This window comes from Argiope bruennichi, chromosome 1 (genome assembly GCF_947563725.1).
Source record: "Argiope bruennichi chromosome 1, qqArgBrue1.1, whole genome shotgun sequence".
NCBI lineage: Eukaryota > Metazoa > Arthropoda > Arachnida > Araneae > Araneidae > Argiope > Argiope bruennichi.
This window is the reverse complement of record NC_079151.1, coordinates 86056948-86078037: the sequence shown is the minus strand read 5'-3', so window position 1 is coordinate 86078037 and position 21090 is coordinate 86056948. Positions and strand designations below refer to the sequence as shown.

Sequence of the window (21090 nt, the reverse complement as noted above, 5' to 3'; positions counted from 1 at the left end):
TCATTTTAGACTCGACAATTTCCATTCACAGATTCAAATTAATTGAATAATTTTACTTATTTGCAGATTTATCTATTATAAGAAAATAATAAATATAAAATATAAGTATAAGAAAATTAATGTTGAAAAAGAAAGTACTATTTGCTCTTAAATTATTGATGCTATAATGTATTAGCATTTTCGTTATTTGCACTATTAAATTACTATTATTATATTTATTTTATTAGTCGTCTTTGGCTATTAACTGGATATTAATGTTGTAGGGGATATTGGTTACAACTTAACTTCGGTAAAATCGTTTAGACCTATTTTCATATCCACCAAGTTCTCAGGAATTAAAGTTGTGATATATCTTACATATGTTCGCTTCATTGTGTGCTCGACTGTTTCTAATGGAGATAAATTCTACTACATCATAGAGCTATTAGAAAGATAAATTTGCGGTTCGTCTTTTTATTCGTCCTGTAAGGTATGCAGGTATTAGCTTTGCTTTTCAAAAGAATTATAATTAAGTTCATTCAGGTAATCTTTTTTTTTTTTTTTTTTTTTTTTTTGAAAAAAAGTATATGCATTAAAATGATTCTTTATAAATTTTTCGAATAGTTTATCTTTGTATTTAAATGTAAATTTACAAATAAATTAAATAAAACATAACGGTTATTTAATGCTTCAATAAAGCTCATTTGTCTATAATAAAGTAAAATCAGAGAAATTGCAAAAAAAATCTACTTTTCTTTCTTCTTTTTGATAATTTATAAAACCTCTAGGATAAAATGAAAAGTCCAAGCTTAACTGTAATTTTCCACGCATAAACGAACGGTTCGTAATTACTAGTAATCTCTCAGGACATCCTGGAATAACGAACATAAAAAAGGGGCGACCATGTCGTTTTTGACAATTTTAATGGCAGTCTTGTAATTATCTACACAAGTAATCATGACAGATAAGAAAGAAAATCCCCAATTCCGCTCAAGGTCAGGGTTCAGGTCTGAAACCTTAATTTATAGGCTGTAGGACAACTAATGACTTATTAAATGGCAAAGTATTAATTTCTTCGCCAAAATAACAAAAATGTAAAAAGATTGGGGATTAAGGATTCCTTGTTAAAGTGTGTCAGGTGTAATTTCTTTTTCATTTTTTTCTTCTTTCTGTTCTTCAGCGTACGACCTATCACCAATCAAGGTCATATATGAAAACATTATTTTCTTTTTTATTAATACATTTATTCGCGGCAAAAATGATTGGAAGACATTCCGATAGAGTTAATAATTTTGTTATTTTTTTGTTATCGAATCACACCGAATATAATCAAGGGACGATCGCACGCGATGTTTTGTCACGCAAGTCAAGCTGCGTTGCAGAAGCCAAAGTTGTTCAAGCGAATTATTTTCTAGAAATGTTCTATGTTTTTCGTATTAGAAAAGTTCTTAAAATAGAACAAATTAATACTTTAAAAAGTAATTTCAATTTAAAAAGCTTTTATTGTAATTTTTTAGTCAAAAATAGTTATTTAATTAATTAGGAAACAAAATTTATTGCAGATTTAGTTAAATGTAATCTGGCTGGAGTGTACAGTGCACTGCAGAGCTCATAATTTTTTTAATGTATAAATTTAACCGCTAATTTATTTAAATTTGGAAGTAATATTGAGATTATCAATTTAACACCACTAGCCATTAAACGATTTTAATCTTTAGCGAAATGATATATCTTTCTTCTTTTAGAATAGAGTCATAACTGTAAATGCCCAGAGGCGACAGTTGATAATGTCCTTCCCCTTCTTTATTGTTTCTCCAAACAAAATATAGTTATTTATTATTTCTCTTTATTTTAAAATACAGTTGCAATTGATCATTTTATTAATAATTAAATTTCTCCTTGAGGTGTATATTATAATATTTATTTAAAGCCCAAAAGAAAGTAAAAAAATATCAAAAGCTTTTTGACGTATCTATCAAAGCGTAATATAAAGCGCAGGCAATATAATAAAAGTAAAATGTTTATTAGAAAATAATTCTATACTTTATTTTTATGCTTTAATTACAAAAAAAATATCTGTTTCAAATTTCTAAAGAAACAAATTCATTTATTAATTTATCAAAACTAAATTTTTTGGATTGGTTTTATACTATCTATTTAATTCGAAACAATAAATTTTGTTTCGAATAAGTAATTTCTCAGCTGAAAGGGGAAAATGTAAATATCGTTAGTAAAATTTAATTTTTTTCAATTTTTAATATAAAGTCACCACCGCCAACAAAAAAGATATATCTTTTTCTCCTCACTCGCTACCACTCCTAGTGTTAGTTACGGTTCTGGTTCTAAAACGGATGAAAAAAAATGACTTCAAATTTCCTTAATCTGGCTTTCCTTATGCTGAGTATGTACAGTAACAAGTAGCAATTCTTTTTCTGCCACATCATTTAAGAAAAAGAATTTTTATAGTATGACGTATTTCCAGATATGCCGAAAATTCAAATGCAAAATGACCTTTAGCTGCTAAAAATAGACGTAAATTTAATTAAATTAAGCAATGGAAAATTGATTTTTCTTTTTCTTTTTTTAAAATTTGCATTGGTACAAAGGTATTACAGGCAGGCGAGATAAAAACGCATGCATTTCTTTTCTCCTAATCTAAAATCTACGCATTTTCATACAATTCATGAAAGAAGAATTTATGTGTGTCTTATTTTTATGATTATTGGTATATAATTTATGAAGCAAATATGTTGAAAAAATCAATTATGCACCAGTTTAATTTTGGATTTCATTACTGATCTTGCAGATAGAAAAAGAGCATGCTATTACTGTGCAATATAAAGCAGCATGCAATTTGATATTAGATGAATTAGCTCTACTCTAAACATTAGAGGTAAAAGCAGTATTTTAAGATCTTCGTTAAATTGATTGTAGTCAACAATTTTGAGATTTTACGAACACGTGCCAGCTCATGAGAAAAGCATTTGTCAAGGTTACGCTCAATAAACCGTTTGAAAGTGAATTGCTGTTTGCCGTGCCATTTGAAAGTCAACTTCCCATCAGGGTATCTACCAACATTCCGGAATATTTAGCGTAAAACCGTCTGTTTTTTCTTGCCTGAGCCGCCAGCACAGCAAGCGTTCCTTCTTCCATGCTGCCAAGGGAAACCCATAAACTTCCTACTTAAATCGCAGGAAGTCTTTCCCTTTCCTCGGTGCGTGTTCATTACCATCGAGAATCAACATAGGCAGATGGCAATAACTTCGCCTTCATTAAGATTCTTTTGCGTTTACGAGTTCAACTGTCGATTTTTAAAGTCTAACTGAATCACCCATGAATCGAGGAGGTATAGAAAAAAGAAGGAAAGAAAGAGCAAAACGCCCGGGTGGAACTTTCGAATCGCCCCGGGAATCGTTTGCTCATCCACCCTTTCCAACCGGATCCAAACGTCCTCCCCCCTCCGAGCGTCGGGCCTCCAGAGCCGATGACCTGCACTACTAATGAGTAAATGAGAAATGAATAGAGTTGCACTTTTTCCTTTCCATCATTAAGGTTTCGGTAGCCGTAGAAGATAGGCGCAGAGCTTTTGATGAATAAGCAATTTGAAGGCGAATGATATTCCGCGCACATCATACTGATGGGAACCAGCAATGGTTGCTTGAAGATCAACCGACCATCATTGGAGATGAGGCGCTCTAGTCAGAGATAAAATTCAATTACTCAATCGAAACTTCTGAGTGGCTGGCTGGATTGTAATTCTGAAAAGAAAGTAGTCAAAAAGTTTAATATCAAATACAAAGAAATAAAATATGGATTATTTTACATGTATGGGAAGATCGATTTGATGCAATAACTGGAAAAGAATGTTTAACAAATAAAGTCATGAAACAATTAAAAACTGCTAAAATGTAAAGTTTTTATATTAAAAAACTATTTTTCACTTTTTAGTATTTTAACTTAAAACTCATCTTTATAAATATTATGTTATCTTGGAATCATTTTTTTTTCTTCTTAAAATCCCAACCAGATGGAGACACTTGTGCAAAATCAAAATTTAATAAAATACATTTTTCGACTGGCAATTAAGTTACGAAAATATTTTTTAAAGTGTAGGTTGCTAGAAATACTTTTTCTCAAATTCACAACCAGATGGAGACACTGGTGGCAAAACTAAAATTTAATAAAATTAATTATTTGACTGATAATTAAGTTATGGAAATATTTTAAAAAGTGTAAGTCATTTGAAATACCTAACTATGTACAAAAATTTAAAACTCTGTCCCATAAGAAACGAGTTAAAAATAAATTGAAAAACGCCATCTCTATAAGCATGAAGCCAATCGAGTTAAATAAAAATATACAAAAACTTTTTTTACTTTTAAAAGCAGTGATCATGTAAAGGGAGGAAATCTCTTTATACCGGGATTTAAAGAAAAATTTATATCAAGAACTTGAGATAACTATAAGAAATTTAATCTCTAAATCTGATATTTTATTAAAACAAATAATTTTTAATTTAAATGTGCATTCATGATGTAAAATTTTAATACCAAAATTTTAATATTTCTCTCTCACTCACACAGACACAAAGAAAAAAAAATCAGACAGATTAAAATATATAGTAAATTGCATGAAATGAAAATAGTTTTCAAAACATATCTAAGGATTTATCAAAATGTCTAATGTTTTTAAAGATTATATCTATCGTTCTCATTTACTTGTGTCAAAATTGAAATACATAATCTGAGTTAAAATTTATTGAAGAAAACAACAAAAACAAAAGGATTACTGTAACTCTCTCTTTTGAAATCCTCAACCATTAAACAAAATGTTTTGTTCTGTAGAATATTTATTTCGAAAAAAAAAAAGAAGTTTTCTAATCCGGAAAAACAACACTATGGTTAAAAGAGAAATATTATCTTTGACTCTAAGACTTTAAATTATTGCTTCTACTTAAAATTGCATTACATTTTTCATCGAATTATTTCAGGAATTTTTATTGTATTTTTTTAATACTTTTTTTATAGTTTAATTCCATTTTTTCGGTATCTTGTTAATTTTTCGCATTCTACAATCTGTATAAAATTAGAAATATTTTCGTAATTTTCTTACAACATTTTTTTTATATTATCGTAATTGGTCAACTGATAGAAATTTTTGTAATTAAAGCTTAGAAAGAAAAACATTTGAGTTTTTGTTTGAATTCTTTATTCCAATAAGGCGACTTAAATCAGTTGAACGAAGAACTTTTTTTATATATATATGCAGGTTGAGTTTAAATGTATCCTGCACAAACAAATATATAACTTAAAAAATACATTTAATTTAAATATATTCTTTTAATCTTTTTTTTTATTATTATTCTATCTTTAGATCGACTTTGGATAAATAATCGTTTGAAATTCAATGTCATGTGATCATCCTTATTAAAGATCTCGAAAACGAATTACGATATTTCCTAAGTTTTATCCTTTTTATACTTCATATAAAACACGAAGTTATCTTTCATATTCTAATCAAAAGAACATTTTGATAAAACAACGACGTGCCGTTTCTTCACCTAGATTCATATCAATCAAGTTCATACAGCGATACTCCTCAAAGAACACTAATTAATCATTTTAATCATTTTCAACAGGTTGTTCAACCTCCTTTTTTCAAATTTCGCTTCTTTCATACGCAAATTTCAAAAGGTCCTTTCACTCTTTTGTGACGATCCTTTCATACAAAAGAAGGCCATGACTGCCTACTTGTGCAAGCTACTGAATGAACCGAATTTATCGTGCCTTTCTCTCATCACTGGCTCATGTCTGTTAACTCATGTATTCCCCAGCCAGCAAATATAATTACAGCGCTCTGTTTTCCTCGTCAATCAATCCATAAGTTCATTAATCCTCCGATGTCTTTCGCAGAATGTCAAGGGCGAATTTAATTGCTTCTGCTGAATAACTTAAGATATGGCAGTCATCTTCTCGCCCATTTTGGTGACAGTTCTGGAAATGAGGTACGCTGGTCTTCAAGGCAAACGACAGCGGTTTCGACCGTCCCACCACCGACACTCAAACAGTTTTTCAAATATTTTAAAAACTAGACACGGGGTGTGTGTGGAATAGAAATCCTCATATCTATAATTCTTTCTTTCCTCTTCAATAAATTACGTTGCATATTTGGTTTCCCCTAATTAATTACACATTCAGATCCGGTCCGGGCGAGATCTCTTTAATAATTCTTGCTACCATTTCTCTTAACCTTGAAGTCTATTTGTATGAGCCCTTTTTTAAAAAAAGCAAATTGCTATCTACGTCATTCCCCCCCCCCCCTTTATAATATCTTCACTCAATTTAGTATAAAAATGGCAACTAAAAAACGTTGATCGTTTTTTAAATGGTGGAGGAATCAGAATCATACAATTAAATGTAGGCCCAAAATTTCCGTATGGTACATATACATCCTACATGTTCCATTAGCTTAATAATTTCTGAAAATCAATCCCCCCCCCCCCTTTATAATATCTTCACTCAATCTAGCGTAAAAAGGGCAACTAAAAACCGATTATCGTTTTTTAAATATTGGAGGAATCAGAATCATACAATTAAATGTAGACTCAAAATTTCCGTATGGTATATATACATCCTACAAGTTTCATTACATTAATAAATTCTGAAGATATAAGATAAGCTCACTCTGTTTAAATCAAATAAAGCGTAATTAATTTAACCCGAAATTTAGATAGAAAGGATTGTTTGATTTAAACAGAGTCCTATCTATAGACAGACAGGACTGTTTGATTTAAGCAGAGCCCTATTTATAGACAGATAGGACTGTTTGATTTAATCAGAGTTCCTATCTATAGACGGACAGGACTGTTTGATTTAAACAGAGTTCCTATCTATAGACGGACAGGGCTGTTTGATTTAAACAGAGCCCTGTTTATAGACAGGCAGGACTGTTTGATTTAAACAGAGTCTTGTCTATCTAAAGTTCGCGTTAAACTTTACCTTTCGTACCTTTTAAGTTGGAGTATTGTTTCAGAAAGTTATTATCTAAATAACTTGAATTTTATTGGTACATTAAAAACAATTTTTCTTTTGCCACTTCCATTGATTTCATTTAATTTAAAATATCCATTCTGTTATGAAAATTTAAAACATTGTAATTAAATTATTTCATTTCATTAACATGTACAATTTATACAGTAAAATATCAGTGTTTCTTAATGAAACTTTTAAATAAAAATTAATGACTAGGGAAGAAAGGTTTAAAAAGTAATGAAATTAATATTATTAAAGTCTATCAAATTGTATAGAAATGAGGCACTTAATCGGAACTGTGCATAATATGCCTGACTGAATGTGCCTTAAGCATTATATCAAATGAAATTATAGTATTTTGGAAATACATATAATTACTGCAAGGGATGTTACCAGTTAAATTATTATTGTTCCGTATTTCACTCTTTTTTTGAACCCTAAGCTTTATAGCGTTACTAACAAACAAAAAAAAACAATTATGGCTTTGTGCAAAGAAATTTGAGTCAAATTTGACATGATAAAAGCTACGAAAGTGATTTCGTTGATTTTTCAACTTTAGATAATTCTTACAAAACATTGTAAAACAAAGAAGTACTCAATCTTAAATCTGTTAAAAACCCTTCTTAGGACTTTTTTTTCCTGCTACATGAGATAGTAATAGACTTGATAACATCTAAAGAAAGAGAAAAAAAATTATTTGCCTAAGCGAAGAATCAGATAAAATAAGTAGATATAATAGAACAAAGGTTTTCTTAGGTTATATTGTATTATATTCTTATTACATCTGTTATTCCTTTGACTTACGAAAAGATGTTTTGTTTCATTTCGATTTCCAATACACTTTATAACATTATTTTACTTACATTTTTTTGATGTTTTTCTGGAACACGAATCAAATTATAATGCTCAATACAATGTGAATCAATATAATTGTATACTACTGACATAAAAGGTTGTGCTTTTAAGGCTTGATTTACAAATCAAACAATGAATTAAAGAAAAAATGTACCCACTTTATTGCAGCTTATTTGTCTGGAATTTTAAGCTTAAACATTTCATAAAAAAATAAATTCACTATGAGCTGATTTATAATTCAACAGTTCTTAAAAATCTTCCTAAAATTTCACAATAAACTATGAGATTGTATCCTTCAGTTTCATGCTTTTTCAATTTCAACAATTTTTTTCACTATACTATTTTTACTGTGTGGATTTGGAGGAAGGCAGATCGAGATTTTTCAAAACTGTTCAACAAACAAGAAAGTTTTTAACTTTTCTACCTCTTTTTTAGTTTTTTTCTATTTTTTTTTTTTTTTATTTAGTTTAAATATTATTCCTATACTTTTAAAAAAATTATTTCGTTTAGAAAATAAATTATGGATTTCATATTGTCATTTATAATATAGTTAAGATTACTGTATCATAATAATATTTGCAGAACTCTATGGATATTTCTTTTTCTGTTTTGCATCTTGGGGAATGCTTCCACTCATAACCGGATTATCAAATAGGCAAAGTTAACAATTGTCTAGAGATCCCATAACTTTTGGAGAAAGTTATTTTTAGACTTTTTTTTGCTATGTTTTCACTGTAGTTTTAATTCTGCACTTTTGTTTTATTTTATAAGGTCATAACTATGAATATATTCAAATTAAAATCAAGTGCCGTTTAAATTTAAGAGCAATATTCTTTTCACTATTTTTCATATTTTCCTATCTCTAGGTTTTCTGGATCGTTGAAGGCATTAAGTAACATAAAAAGTTTGTTGACCAATGTTAATTCACAATTCAACAGTCCTTGTAAATTTCGCTTAATAATATTTGTACTATGTTAAAAAAATTTTTACAAACTTTATATATTTTTTTTTATTTAGAAACGGATTATACGCCTTTATACGCTAGATTCTGAAGCCATTTCTGGTAAATTAGATCCATAGTCAAATGTTTGATAATTACAATTCATTATCATATTTACTATTTAAATAAAGATTAAATAAAAATTACTAAAAATGTTTTGTTTTGGAAGTTGCAGAAAGGAATGATGAGATTCCAAAAGTTAGATTTCCTAAAAGTCGCTATGAAATTTAAATCCTACACTACTTTCAGTTGGTGAATGTGCAAAATAAACGATATGTTGTGAGAGACACGCTTTGGACCATGAATAGCTTCTTCCAATTTCTTTTTCCATCTAGAAAATTAATTTATAGTCTATGTTTTTATCTCTAATGATTACGTCAAAATTAATGTTCCACATTCCTCATTAATAATTAGCAATGTAAAGTTGAATATTGAGAAAATTTTATTTTTAAAGAAAGGAAGCAGAGATTTTTTAAAAAAATCAACAATTAAGTCATAAAAATCATTGACCTTGTGAAAAGTAATTGTAGATATTCTAAACATATCTATCAAATCCATCAAAGATTTAATTTTTTTGATACTTTCGAAGACTTTTTTTAAAATTTTAAATTTGGGGCATTCAAGAACGGTAAAGAAAAGGAGGTTATTTGTAATTGATATAAATGTATGGAAACTACGGTAATATATATACGTCGCTTGTTTGTTACATTATATCTAATTGTGTTTATTTCATTAATGATAGCATTGATTGTTATCACTGCATCTTGATTATTATTCAATCAAATACAATTTCTCTTTTGAATCTTTTGTATGTTAATGATAGACAAATTTTTCTTTTTTCTTAAGGAGCATGGTTATTTTCAACGTTAATGTTATTATGATTAAGTTAATAATACATTAAACACAATTTAATTAACAAACATAATCTTAAGATGGTCTATGCATGTTATAATAAATTTATGAAATTAGAAAAGGAAATACCTATTTATATGCCGTTATTTTATTTCTTCTATAAAAGAAAATTATGCAAGCAAAACAATAAAATTCTAAGGCTTGTGATTTAGTTATTTATATTTTTTTAGATTTATATGATTCGCTTTTTCATACATAATAGTGTGCATAATTTCAATATATATCTATTTTTTCATTTTAAATTAGCAAATTAATTTGTTAAATTCGTTTATAGGTCCATTATCTATCGAAGTTTTCGATGTCACTCATAATTCTGCTAAAATAAGATGGGGATCAACTGAATCAGAGCTCCAGCCACAAGCTTTAGTGTATTACACTTCAGCATTCAGAGGTATCCATACGCAGTGGGATAAAGTTATCGTAAGTATTTACATATTCATATTTTGTTTATTTATTTCAGAACAGCGTATTTTAATGCTGAAAATTTCAATTATATATCTATAGACGTTATTACAGTGACAGCCATGACAGATCACTGTGAAAGCAAAAGAAAATACTTTAATTGAGTCAATTCATGCCAATGCTGGACGTCAGATGATCTGCACAAATTTTTGGCAAAATGGAAAAAAAAAGCATATGGCATTGTAACTTACCATCAGGCAAAGTAGAGATTAAATATAAAAAAACATATGAGCTGATTCTTTCACAAAGAGCTATTTTTCTTATAAAACTTTCAAGTCTTTTAAGCTTTTTAAAAATATTTTTGGTGTTTATAAAACAGAATGACTATTACTGTATAATTTAACAATATGAGTTAATTCTTGGTGGTTCATTTAGAATAAAATTTTTCGAACTGTTTTAACTCGTAATATTTGTTTTAAATACATGTTTATGAAAAAAAATGCAACCTTAAAAATGACAAGTAAATAAAAGAAAAGAGTATTAATGAATAATTATCAAAAACTAATTCATTTTAAAATAGGTATGCAATTTTTTAAATTATATTTAAAATCAAGATGATTCCCTTTATTTTCCCCCCATTCTTATAAGACAATCCCGAAGACGACTTAACTTGTGACTGTTTTAGAATAAGCGATGGCTTAATTAAGAAAATAACAATTTTTAATTGCATTGTGTAGTTTATTGTATTGTATTGTAGTTTGTATTATGGTTTGTTAATTTCGGACAAGATATATATATATATATATATATATATATATATATATATATATATATATATATATATATATATATATATATATATATATATATATATATATACTTTTTTGAAAAATATATATACATAATAAAATCATTTTTAGCAATCATTCATGAATTAATATTGCACAGAATTCATGCATTAATATTTTTCAAATAAGATTAAAAAAAGAATTTTGTTGAAATCTATCTCTAAATATTTATATTACTATATTACATTTGTGGTTTCTTTTTGTAGGGTATCAAGCCTGCTATTTTAGAAAATCTTCTTCCAGGAAAAACTTATTACGTGAAAGTTGAAGAAGATGGAAAGCAAGAAATATCAACTTTCACAACCAAAGGTATTTTTTAATATCAAATTTCCTTATTTTCATTTATGAGTTTAAAAAAAAAAAAGATGATGTTTTTTTTGTGACGTTTATCAGCTTTTTTCTCTCCGATTATCCTTTATATGTAAATCAATAGATTTCAGTAATTTCAATACTTTATTGTCATTGATTCGTAAATCGCATATTTAAATAGTTTTGCGTCATTTATATGTTTTTTTCTTAAATAAACGAAATTTGTGAGTAAATTTTATTCTTCGAAAATTATTAAAAGCATTTATCTATAAATGTCGATGTTTATAAATAATTGGACTTCAATTATCCAAACTCATTAAGACTAGTGAGAGGTAAAAAGACCATAAAAATAAGGTTTTCAATTAAAAAAATAACTAAAATTTGCTTACATCGTATTATTCTAATGCTTACAAATCAGTTGTTTCTCTTTTATTCAGAAAAAAATTGTTTGAGTCCTACTCCCCCCCCCCCCACCAAAGCGATCCAGATAGCTGGAACTCGAATGATTGAAGATTTACAGTATAAGAGCTTCACAAATGATTTATTGATTTCTGTTACATTTACCTCATTCGCTATCAAAAAAAATTAATCCTTTCTGTATCGAATTTCGAAACAAAATCGGATTTTTCTGCTTATTATTGATGAAAGTTAAGAAGGTTGTGAATACTTAAAGTTCTTAATCTGATTTTAAAGAAAAGAACTTCATCTACAAGCTCTGTGCAACTTTTTTTTTTTACTATTTTCAAATTTCTGCAACATCCTTGAGAATGATACGATTTTCAAAATTCTTACAATTTCCTTTTTCGACATTCTTTATGTTTTAATTAGTTAAATATTTTCAATTTCCCATTTTTTTCAGTAACATCGTATAATTATATATTTATACATATAATTGCCCATTTTATTTATTGTGTATAATACTATATTCTACTTCACTTCATCGATAACGTTAGCATTTAGTAAATACATAACTCTCATTCACTAACAGTTTTACTAATTTTCCATTTTTCTTTCCAGACAATGAATATTGAATTTGAAATAAAAACTGAACTAAAATAATTTTCATGCATTAAATTTTTTTCCTTCTACATATGTTGATTTTTAAGTAAAAATAACGTGTGTTTAAAAATTATTTAGAGAATGTTATTGGAAATATGCCTAAGATCTTGGTCAAGCAACGCAGCCAAACCACCCTGACCGTCGTCTGGGACGATTTCCGTTTACCCAGCTATCATTCAGAATATATCTTGGAATACAAACCATCGGGTGACAGTAGCCAAGACTGGACGAAAGTTCAAGTGAGTCACGACTGATATACTTCGTTCTAAAATTTGAAGCAATATAATGCATCATTACTTTAATAATAATTTTTGAAAATTTAACGGTTTTAATCTAAATAGAAGCAGTTTTTTTCTCTTATAACTTATTTTCTTTGTCTTCATGCACATTTTATGCAAATAAATGAGCACATTTCATTTGTATTTCTCATTGTATTATAAGGGTTTTATAAAAAAAAGTAGAAAGTTATTTCGATACTTCATTCGTTTGATAGGTATACCAATATATATATATTTATAATAATATGTGTATGTATAACAAAAAATCGATTTACTAATTTCAAAGTTTAATAATGATACTCTGTAAACAACATTTATACATATTTCAAGGAAATGATGTAAAACGACGTATAAATTGAAAGATGGATAAGAGAAATTTTAATACACAACTTTGATTCATAAAAATTGAATGCTACAAACATTAAATCTTTGAAAATAATAATTTAATTTTTTAAAAATGATACTAGTATAATTTTACATATTATTGAAAAGAACAATTACATTTTAGAATTAAGCATTTGTTTTAAAATTGAGAACGTCTTGAATACCAATTATATTTTTTCATATTTTAATCAACGATTGACGCGAAATCAGATAGGCAGCATTTAATTAAAAAATCGTTGCCTGTTGTGTTGATTGCTTGTGAGGGTTTTTTTTTTCTTTTAAATAGTGCTTTGGCAAACAAGTTTGAAATTTTTCAGTGGAGACCATAGTGTCTTTAACGGAAATAGGAATAATTTCTTCATTTTCTCTTTCATCATTTCTTAAAATAGCTCTAGATAATTTGTCTTCTATTAATTCATCAATTGTGGATATTTCCTAAGGCAAGATATTGCTATCAAAATTCGCATAAAATCGGATATATAATCCATGCCTAGCATTCTATAAACAAACTACCAAACAATGGTCACGAAAGAGGCGAGATTTCTGTGAAATGATGTATAAATGAGAAATGAATAAATAGTATTTTTCTGATATCTAAGAAATTAATCTTATTACCATATTTTCAAAGTATTTTGTAATCTTAAATTATCATTATTGTTTCTAACTTTTGGTTAATTTACCCAGAAAAACTATTCAGTATTAATTTTTCAATATTTTTTTTCAGGCTGGAACTCAAACTATTGTAACAGTGACGCATTTGAAACCCAACACACCGTATGACATGAAAGTAGCCGTTTGGGAAGATGATAAACTAGAACTGCCATCTGAAGTGATCACAGCATACACCGCAGGTATTTCTGTTTTTATGCATGCGACATGTAAAAGCGAGTAAATTATATGATTCTGAAAACTGCATGTGACATTACTAATTATTACCAATAAAAAAGCAGCCATCACTGGCCTAGTGGATTTACACTATTTCTGATTGAATGATATAGATCCTGAGTATTTTCAGTCAGTATTATTCGAATACTGTTATGCATTGAATTGAGCGTTAACAACAAATTGCTTGCATTTTGTTATGTTTTAGAGGTTTTTCTAACTTTCCTCCAATAGAAACGTAATTGTACGCCAGCTACCCCTGATAGTCCTTCAGGGAAGCATCTTAACCTCATATGATACTACTAAGTCAGACCTTTATTTTTATAGTCCTTTAGCTAATAGACCAACTTACATTTCCTTATGATTTCTTGGTTCATGGACTTACTTTGAATAGACTGTAAGAGATGAATAAAAAACAACTATTCTTTATCAATAATAACAATATCCTAATGGTATTGCTATTTCAAAAAAGAGAAATTGCATAACCATTAAAAATCAATGGCCCATCCTCATAAAAGAGACTAGAACCTGAAAAAAAATATATAAAGCATTTCGAATTCGTGTACATCAAACAAGCATTTTTATACGAATTTTAACAATTTTTTAATACAATTAAACATATTTTTCCGTAATATTACAATAACCATTTCCTTCTTTTCTCAGATGGATGCGTGAAAGACAATCGAATGTACAATGTTGGAGAGGAGTACTTCCTCGAGTGCGATGCTCGCTGCGTCTGTAACGGAAACAATGAGACCTCCTGCACTCCCCGCTGCAACGCACCTTACGTGAAGATTGGATCCAAAGATGCAGATCCCTTGTGTTACGAGAAACCTCTTCCATCAGATCCCTGCTGTGTCACCATCAGATGCACAGAGTCCAAATTTTATGGTGATAATGGAGGTTTGTTTATTCAAAAAAACGAATATATTTATTTTGTATATAAAAAAATAATTAGTAATATTTAAAACTTTTCGTATCATGTATAGCTTATGTAAAATATAATTTCAGTTACCAAGATTGATTGGGACCAGACCTTATCCGATAAACGTATATCCAGATAATTGGATAATTAACTAAAAATTCATTTATTTGGTCCTATATTTATTTAACGGCTACAAAAATAATTTTGTTTCTATTTTGTGTATTGGATTAAAATAATATCTCAATATAATTTTGACTTATCCTATAAAGTTCTCTGCTTTCGCCTTTTCAGAATCCAAAAACAAATCAGGAGAATGTCCGGAAATCTTTGAGGATTCCGAAGCTGAATCCAAATGCTTGTCTGACTGTGACCATGATGGTGACTGCAGTGGTAATCTGAAGTGTTGTCCAAGTTCGTGTGGTGGAGCTGTGTGTGCACATCCACTGATGCCAGAAGGTGAGATGTACTGAAATGTAGTATTAAAATTGAAGTTAAACCATTCCTTGAACTGTGATACCCTTAATCAGAAGGAGCACTGTTGAGCTTACTGAACAAATTTTTGAGTCACTCAGAATTGAGCAATGATACATAATAAATCTGCAATCGTCTATATTTTTAAATAATTCATAGAAAGAAATAATTTTAAATACTTTAAATATTGTATTTTCGAAATTTGCAATTTCGAAATAAATTACTGCATTGTGATTGAATTGATGGTGTAGTAGCTATTTTTCAAATTTCCCACGCCTATCCAGTTTATCCAAAAGGTGTAAACTTAATATATATATATATATATAGAGAGAGAGAGAATTCAGAGGAATTCAAATTAAATTTGAACTATAAGTATTTCATATCACGTGTTTATATTTATTAAATGAAAAATTAATAAGAAAAATTGGGATTGTTTTCTTTAAAAAAAGATAGTGTTTTCTTTTGTTATTAATATTAATCTTTTAAAAAAACTCCATAATTAGAATTAAGAATCTTTCACAGCCTCCTAAATTGGTTGTTTAATATATCCTATACATTTTTATATACATTGAAACTTGTGTTTCCTATTTATATTTTAAAATACTAGAATTTGCTTTATTAAACAAATTTATTTCTAATTTCTGATAACTAATGATTGTTCAACTACGTTCCCGTTTCAAGTAATGTTAGAAACTGAAAGAAGAAGCTTTAGAATGTTGATATTTTAACTGATAAAATGGTAGTCATTGTAATTTTTATTTATTTATTTATTTTATACCTGTCAAAAACTTCATACTCGGTATATTTTTTGAACTTAAATTTTACTCATTATATTTTTTACATTTTATACAAAAAAGCATTTTACTAGAGAAGTGAATATACATAATGTTTAATAAACTTTTTTTGTTCTGAGTTAATATTCATTATTCTCGCCATTTTTGCAGATGTCTGTGAACACATATACTGTGGACCAAATGCTGTCTGTGTATCAGAGAAAATGTCTTGCGAATGTGCGGACGGTTATGAAGGAAATCCTCACGACTTCTTAACAGGATGCATATTAGGTAATTCTGACTTCAAATTTCTATATTTCTCCTTTCACATTAACCCTTCACATATTATATAATAGGATTTGATATTAATTTTTTAAAATTATCTTCTTTTACTTCTAAAATCTAAAATTCATTTTATCATTTACAAAAAAATAATTCAATTCATTTTTATTCCTACTACTTTACTATTCTTCATAGTGTTCGTTTACTCTCAATAATCCGTCCTCTTGTTATCCGTCCTTTTTAAAAGTGAAAATGGGAATTCTGGAAGGGAAATCAAGTCACTGCGTGCTGATTTCTAGGACCATACATAAAAATTATTATTTTGATTAATATTTTGCTAAATTTAATATATATGTTATGGTCAATGTGATTAAGTGGTCAATTACCGATCAATATACAATAATGAGTAACCATTTTTACCAGCATTTATTCATACTAACCGATTGATGAGATCAATCGATTAATCACTATTGCCAATGATTATTCAAAGTAACCGAATAATTTGATAAACCAATGAAATATTATTGCCGAGAAGGATTCACATTAACTGGAAAATGGGATAAATCAATTAATCATTATTACTGGCAATTATATCGATATCTTACGTAATGTGATTACTGGTCAATGTGATAAATTGATTAACCACAATAATCAGTAATTATACATACAAAAAAGTTAATCTTTTTTATGATAATATATATAATTCCCAGCATAATTTCACACATTATTTTATGTAATAATCATGGGCTTTGCTTTTAAAATGTATTTTTTTAATGAACATTTACTAATGAGGAGATTTTGTTATTCTGACGGACCTCTAGTTTGATATCCGCCAAATTACTGAGAGTTTACTGTACTTAAAAACTTTAATGGTTTTGTGTTTTCCCATATATATTTAAAACATTCATTTTCTGAAATCATAGCAATACATATTTTATATAAACATTTATCATAGTCATTACATAGCATTATAGTATGAGCACAAAGTCTATGAATAAATTCATTGATGATATTATATATTTTTTTTAGCTAATTCCACCGAAAACAGCACTGAACCGCAGAGCAGCCGATCAGGCTTTGAATTAAACTTAGATGACAAAGAACACACCGAAATGAAAAACCACAGTACTGCCAACACTCCAGAAGATAAATCCAGCAGCTCTGAAATTAAGAATGAACTTGAAACTGAAAGCCACGACACCGCAAAAGAAGCTATTCCAACCGAAACTCCTTTCCAATTGGATCTTTCTAATAAAACTGCACTCCCGGAGGAGAAAGAAGAAACTACTACTATGAAAGGAGAAGCGCCGGATGACGAAGAAAACTTCCATTATAGAAGGCCTCAAGATGTCGGAGCAGATGAAATGAAACCAGATGATGAGAAAACTGAAGAAATATCTGGTAGAGAAATGAGGAATCAAACTTCAGGTAATTAAAAATCTTTCATGATGTTTATTGGAATACCTGCTGAGAAAAAAAAAATGGCGCAGTATGGTCAGAATTGGCTCTTGCGCCATTAAAACCCACAAATCCAATCCAATCCATGTTGAGAAAAATAATAATTAACTGAATTATTCAATAATTATATGCTGTAATTATGGTATTGTTTTTTATTCATTTCTTTTGATATGATGAGAATTTTATTTTAGACTAGCAGTACCCGCACAACGTTGCCCGTGGCATAGCATCCAAGAGGAAAAATTAGCTTTAAACTTAAGTTTAGCCTCCACTCAATGTGACATGGGCATGCCACGCAACAAACAAACATAAAAATTTATTTATAAATCATCAAAAATAACTATAAAGCAATTTTTTATAAAACACATTCAAAACTATTTAGACTTTTTTTAATTTTGATATGATTTCAATATACTAAAACCTTCCCAATAAATGCCCTAAAAAATAGTACAAATATCTCCAATATCAGTTAAGTAATTCTCGAGTTTTTCTCTTTCAAACATAGACTCTTTCAGATGACTTCATTTTATGCTATATATCGATACTATTTTACTGATAATAAGATACTATTTTACTACTAATAGATACTATTTTACAACTAATAAGGTGCTTAGTTTTCTTTATTTTTTTTCAATTACTTTTAAATACACTTCGTGTTTAAATGAAATATAAGAATTTTAACTAAGAATTTAAACTTATTCCTGATAATAAACGTTTATATGCTTTGAATTTTACCATCAACAGCAGCTTTTTTAAATATCAATATTTGTTAAAAAAATATCGCTTCGTAACATATTTTTACATAGATTTAATTTATAAATTTTCGCATTGATATTATGAATCAGCTGGTGGTCCTTTAGACGAAATGTTAAGTTTTTCTAATTAACATATAATTTTTTTGAATTTCAATTTTTTGTAAAGATTTCGATGGTTTTCGTGAATCTGAACTTTAAAAACATTTTTATACAGTTTTATGATGTAGTAATTCTTACTTGATATGAAGCACCATTTGTTTCGATTTTAATACTTTGTTTAATCTTACTATCAACAGAAAAAATATTTGATTCTTTTTTTCTTTTCACTCTTTATATTTCTCATTTAGATGTAAATTGTAAATGTCACTGAATGTGTCATTTAACCCTTTGATTACTCATTTTTTAAAAAAAAATCAGTATTTAGATGGGACGTTTGCGAATAAATTCAAATATTTTTTAAACAAAGCGAACTGATACTGTATGCTGCACGGCTATAATATGATATAATAAAAATATGTAATCGCAAAAATAAACATTCTAAACTGCGAAAAATGCGGGTTGCAACAGAGAATGGACGGAGTGGCAGCCCGCGGAAATCGCGGGGTAAGCAGCTGGAGGATTAAATCGACTAGAAATTTACACAATGGAATCATATCGATCTGATATTTTTTACAGATGCCCCCATACCTTTCGACGGTTGTGAATTCAACAATGTTACTTACGATCGAGGCGTTGCGTTCGAGGACGGGTGTGAGGCTCGCTGTACCTGTGAAGGTCGAGGACATGTATCCTGTGTGCCACGGTGCACCATCCTCTCAGCAGGAGGACCCAGCTGCAAAGAAGTACAAGACCCCGATGATCATTGCTGTAAGATCATGGTCTGCAGTTTTCCTGGTAGCACCGAAAAAGAAGAAGTTGATGGTAATTATTTCTTTATCAATATGCTTTCTGTGCATTTTTCTTTTCAGCTGTTTTAAGGCTCAATTAGGCTGCCTCTTTGTGGTAGGTTCTAAATGCTTCAAAGTTGATGTTTTATTTTCCAATATTGCTTTTGAAGTTAAAGTAAGAGTGTAACACGTTGATGCAGGGAGAAACATTTGAGATTTTTCCTCTCTCCATTTAGCGGCTCTTTTAATTATATTTTTGAAAGGATTTGAGCTATCGGTGGCGCGCATCGTTGGATGAAAAGACCTGTTGTGTATCAATATGATGCAAACTGGCGCCAGCTAGTTAAATTAATATTAATAGATTTTCATACAAAAAATACTTGTCTGAGCTTATATTAAAAGAATTAAAGTAAAAAAAAAATTAGAAAAAAAGTACCTCTTTATATATTTATCTCTTTTTTCTGTTTGTTTGTTTTTGTTTCGGTTGATTTTTCAAAATTTTTTGATGAAACTCAGTTTGAAAAATAAATTTTAATTTTAAAATTCAGTTTCAGTGTTTGTTGCTACTACTGTTTAATTAATTGCCTCAATTTTTGAAGACTCCTGCTCCTTTTCTTTTGAGTTGGAGGTCGATTCTAAGCAGAAAGCAAATGAAACAACATTCTTTTAGTTTTATGTTATTAACGAAACTTACCTTCTATAAACTTTGCAGGATATTATTCAAATATTGCTTTCATATAATTTTTACTTATTGTTTGTATTGTGAATGAAAAATATATTTCAGTATTATCTAGGAAGTATTTGAATGAGAAATATTTTTATTATATATTGTTATAGCTGTTTACTGTGTCACATCTAGATTTAATGTATATTTCTGAACAGGTTTGCCCGTGAAAATTATGACTGCCCTTGCTCAAAATGGCACATCCATACGGGTGCGCATTGCATTGTCCATGTCTCGACTTCCCGCCATGGTAGGAAGAGATTTATTTGAAGTATGGTACCGAGAATCCTCTGACAGCGACAATGACCTGTCTCAATGGAATAAGAAGCTGGTGTCTCAGAATGAGCTGACAGAAGTGCAACAAGGCGTTTTTGAGTTTGACATCAATGATCTCATGCCCCAAACCGACTATTTCATAAAAGTTGGAAAAGCGAATCAAGGATCTGATACTTTAAACATTGCTGAATTCAGCAACACAGTTAATGTTAAAACGTTTCCTGCCGGTTAGTAAATTAATTTTTTTTTCTTGAATGTTGTTAAAAAAACTTCTCTAAACTGTAAAATCTGTTAAAATCAAGGCATTTTAAATACTATTATTTGCATTAATAGCCTATTCTTTTTCTAAAATAAATTTTGTAATTTTATTTGTATTATTAGCTGATCAAATTAATTTATTAAGCTCTTCATTCACAAATATCATTCATTAAACCAATCAGTAATACTTGTTCATTAACACAGATGTCATTTCTTGTACGGCAAATCTGCTGTTAATTTCTTCACGTGCATTCTTAAAGAATACCCTCATTTGATGAATCAATGGATTCATTTTTTTTTTTTTTTGATAATTTGTAACTCTTTAACAGCCAGTCTTTTCAA

The 21090-nt window shown here is 28.7% G+C and overlaps 1 protein-coding gene across 5 annotated transcripts in view; it reads left to right on the top strand.

The window, feature by feature from the left end:
* The window catches only part of LOC129963327 (uncharacterized), a 196844-nt gene that overhangs the window by 161118 nt on the left and 14636 nt on the right, over window positions 1-21090 (top strand). For 4 of the 5 annotated variants that reach the window (XM_056077661.1, XM_056077653.1, XM_056077636.1 and 1 more), the window contains 10 exons: window positions 10052-10197; window positions 11234-11336; window positions 12474-12634; window positions 13782-13908; window positions 14603-14842; window positions 15156-15320; window positions 16280-16399; window positions 17420-17818; window positions 19279-19524; window positions 20373-20717. In XM_056077661.1, the coding sequence (XP_055933636.1) occupies window positions 10052-10197; window positions 11234-11336; window positions 12474-12634; window positions 13782-13908; window positions 14603-14842; window positions 15156-15320; window positions 16280-16399; window positions 17420-17818; window positions 19279-19524; window positions 20373-20717 (2052 nt within the window). The remainder of the gene's footprint in view (window positions 1-10051; window positions 10198-11233; window positions 11337-12473; window positions 12635-13781; window positions 13909-14602; window positions 14843-15155; window positions 15321-16279; window positions 16400-17419; window positions 17819-19278; window positions 19525-20372; window positions 20718-21090) is intronic. The other variant, XM_056077644.1, reaches the window with a different exon arrangement.